Here is a 2090-nt window from a genome sequence, read left to right on the forward strand (position 1 = left end):
ATGGCAGAACTTTTTGAGGAAAGTGTTTCCTTTATTAATAGTGTACCTAAAAATGTAAATTTACCTAACAATATTAAGTTAAATTTGTATAAATATTATAAACAGGGTACAATAGGTAATTGTAATATAAAGGAACCAAGCAAATTTAAAGTTTATGATAGAAGAAAGTATGAAGCTTGGAAATCTGTAGAAAATTTAAATAAAGAAGATGCAAAAAAGAGATACGTTGAACTTGTTACTGAGTTGTTTCCCTACTGGCAAAACGAGGAATAATTTATCAATTTGTATAAGTATATATGATATAGTATTTTATTTCATTTACTTTTTTCTTTTTTGTTTAATTTATATAATAATACTTTTTACCTTGTTTTCGTATATATATAAATGATTACATGTTAAATATAAGTAAAACAGAAGTATAATATATAGGAAGACCTAAAAAACATTTGTTCTATGACACTTATAATTCTTGATTTGAAATAAAACTATTATTATTATTATTATTATTATTATTATTATTATTTTTGTAATAGGCCATATATATGTATATACATATATATTAAGCAATATAGGTTTTATAATTATAATGTATAAATAAAAGGATATGGACACAAAAATAATAGTTGTATAGTTTAGTGTTATAATAATTTATATGTATTATATAATAAGTTCTTATAAGAATGATCAAAATATAAAAAATAGTTCCTCATTTTTTAAAATATTTCTGTCCTTAAATATATATATATATATATATATATATATATATATATATATAATAGAAATTACGGGTTCTATTTTATAATACTGTTTTATCTAGTGAATATATCAATACTTATTTTATATAATTATTACATTTAATTTTTTTTATAATCATTTATTGTTTTGTCTATATATCATTTTTAAAATAAAATATATATGTCTTACATAAGCAATTATATGTATGTGATATTAATGAATATATTTTTCTACATTATCATATATTAGTATAATAAATATAAAAGTTGCATTTCTTATTTTAATTTATTTTATTTTTTCTTTTATATATTTTAGAAGGAATATACTTTAGTATGGTTTTTTTATTTAGTATATAATAATATAGTTATTAATAGTATATATTTATTTGTAGATTATTATATTTTTTTCTTATCTTAGTGTAGGAGATGAAAAAAATGAATATTTTATTGACGTTTTATTAATTCACTATTTATATAATATACAACATATGTATATAATTATATGTTAAGAGTTAATAGTAGTATAACATAAAAAGGATTAAGATTATTGTGAACAGTTAATTATGTGGTATAATATTTTCTTGAAACAAAAAAGTAAAATCAGATTAACAATTATTCCAGGTTTTGTCTTATTTTATATAGCAATGATTTATTATATTAAAAAAATATATAATATTTGAAGATATTTTATATGTTTAAAATATATTCCTAAAATAATTATAAAAAGATGTTTTTTTTTTTTTTTTTGCGTTCAGAAAAAGACAAAAAAAAAATGCAAAATACAGTTGTAATAAAGAAGTATATATTTTTATAACGTAAATATAATTTTTGTATATTATAAAACCGGAATACTATTTTAGGTTAAAAGTATTAAATGTATTAAAAATACAAAATATATTACTATATATTAATTATTTTTTTTTTATAATTGTAATCATAAAATATTATAACTCTAAAAAAAAAAATGTTCTATTACTTAAAGATATTATTAAATAAACATGTATTATAAATATTATTATTTATATCATCATATATATATATATACACCAAATAAAGATATAAACCCAAAACCACAAATATATTTTTATATATATTATGTATATCATTATATATATTAATATATATTTTTATTTTTAAATTAATAACCATATAAAACAAAGGGTAAAAATAACATATTATTTATAAGTATTTTATTTTTTAGTAGAGAAACACAATTTTAAATATTATATTATGTTGAAAAAATTTTGAAAAAAAATAAAATAAAATAAAATAAATAAATACTAAATATATATAAGAATAAAATAATTTCTTATTAATATATTTATATAAAATATAATAAAATAATTATAATTTAAA

General features: G+C 15.6%; 1 protein-coding gene across 1 annotated transcript; it reads left to right on the forward strand.

Annotated features, from left to right (window-relative positions):
• On the forward strand, nucleotides 1-273 carry PADL01_0018600 (acyl-CoA binding protein, putative; the record flags this gene model as incomplete). The annotated part of the gene is made up of 1 exon (XM_028680425.1): nucleotides 1-273. The coding sequence occupies one exon, from the start codon at nucleotides 1-3 to the stop codon at nucleotides 271-273; it is 273 nt and encodes a 90-aa protein (XP_028541203.1).
• Nucleotides 274-2090: the final 1817 nt, after the last annotated feature.

This window comes from Plasmodium sp. gorilla clade G2 (genome assembly GCF_900097015.1).
Source record: "Plasmodium sp. gorilla clade G2 genome assembly, contig: PADLG01_00_22, whole genome shotgun sequence".
NCBI lineage: Eukaryota > Apicomplexa > Aconoidasida > Haemosporida > Plasmodiidae > Plasmodium > Plasmodium adleri (nom. inval.).